Here is a 996-nt window from a genome sequence, read left to right on the forward strand (position 1 = left end):
ATACACATATATATAAAAAAACCTTTAAGCAAAGTACTACAAAAATACTCCTTTGTTCAAGCTTCCCAGCTGTGATCATCTAAGGTATTTGGTTAATAGAACATAATTTTAATGAAGCTATTTATATTATGTGATGATGCAAGAAATGAAACTGTTAAAGACAAAAACTGACTTTGCAATCAGACAAAATACACAGGAGAGATAAAAACATGTGACTTCTTTTATATAAAATCAATCTAGCACTAAATGCAGCAAAGACTAAAATACATACTCTGAAGGAAATACAAACTAACATAGAGATGAGCTGATATTGTGCACATAAACAGAAGTACGGGATATAATGCAACATCAAATTTGCACTGTAAATCACGCGGACTGAATTTTTTTCATAAATGAGAAGCAAACGAACTAAGCACTGCTTCAAATCATTTGGAGCAATTGAAGGAAAAGAAAAATTGCAGAATTATCCTATTCAAATGCTCAAATCATCGAATCGTTTGCCTGAGAAATGACTGAATTGATTAATTCTTTATGAAAAGTTGTTGATTCATATTCTGTCAATTGACTTATCAACTGATAAATAGATTTCAGCTCTAACACTAAATAGCATGCACAATGTTGCACAGTAAGAGCATCGGATATATCAGATAGTTCCAGAGGGACAGAGTTTGCTTCTTTTTCCTAGTCATGATCACATCCCTGTAAAACACATGATACATGCGCACTTTTCTACCCTCCAGACCCTGATAAATATAGACTGATGAGAGTAAATTGCACAGCCTGCCTTCGCCGTGTGGGGCTGACAAACAGCTTTAATTCCTTACGGCTGCACGGACAACAGGAGATGGAATATAAACACTGAGGGGTACTAAAAGTGTCTGCAATAAAACACTGAACAAATATCCTGCTGTGTTTTACAGATGGAATTGCATGTGTGGGTGTTTGTGTTAGTCTGTTGCTGTGTGCATGCATTTGTAAATGCATGCAAGAATGTAC

At 35.2% G+C, this 996-nt stretch overlaps 1 protein-coding gene across 1 annotated transcript in view; it reads right to left on the minus strand.

The window, feature by feature from the left end:
* Window positions 1-820: 820 nt before the first annotated feature.
* Window positions 821-996, minus strand: part of LOC102198211 (plexin-B2-like) — a 61,178-nt gene continuing 61,002 nt past the window's right edge. Inside the window, exon 4 of the mRNA XM_005728256.2 lies at window positions 821-826. Within this exon, the coding sequence (XP_005728313.1) occupies window positions 821-826 (6 nt within the window). The remainder of the gene's footprint in view (window positions 827-996) is intronic.

Source organism: Pundamilia nyererei, unplaced genomic scaffold (genome assembly GCF_000239375.1).
Source record: "Pundamilia nyererei isolate P.nyererei 1_Seehausen unplaced genomic scaffold, PunNye1.0 scaffold00027, whole genome shotgun sequence".
In the NCBI taxonomy this organism is placed as follows: domain Eukaryota; kingdom Metazoa; phylum Chordata; class Actinopteri; order Cichliformes; family Cichlidae; genus Pundamilia; species Pundamilia nyererei.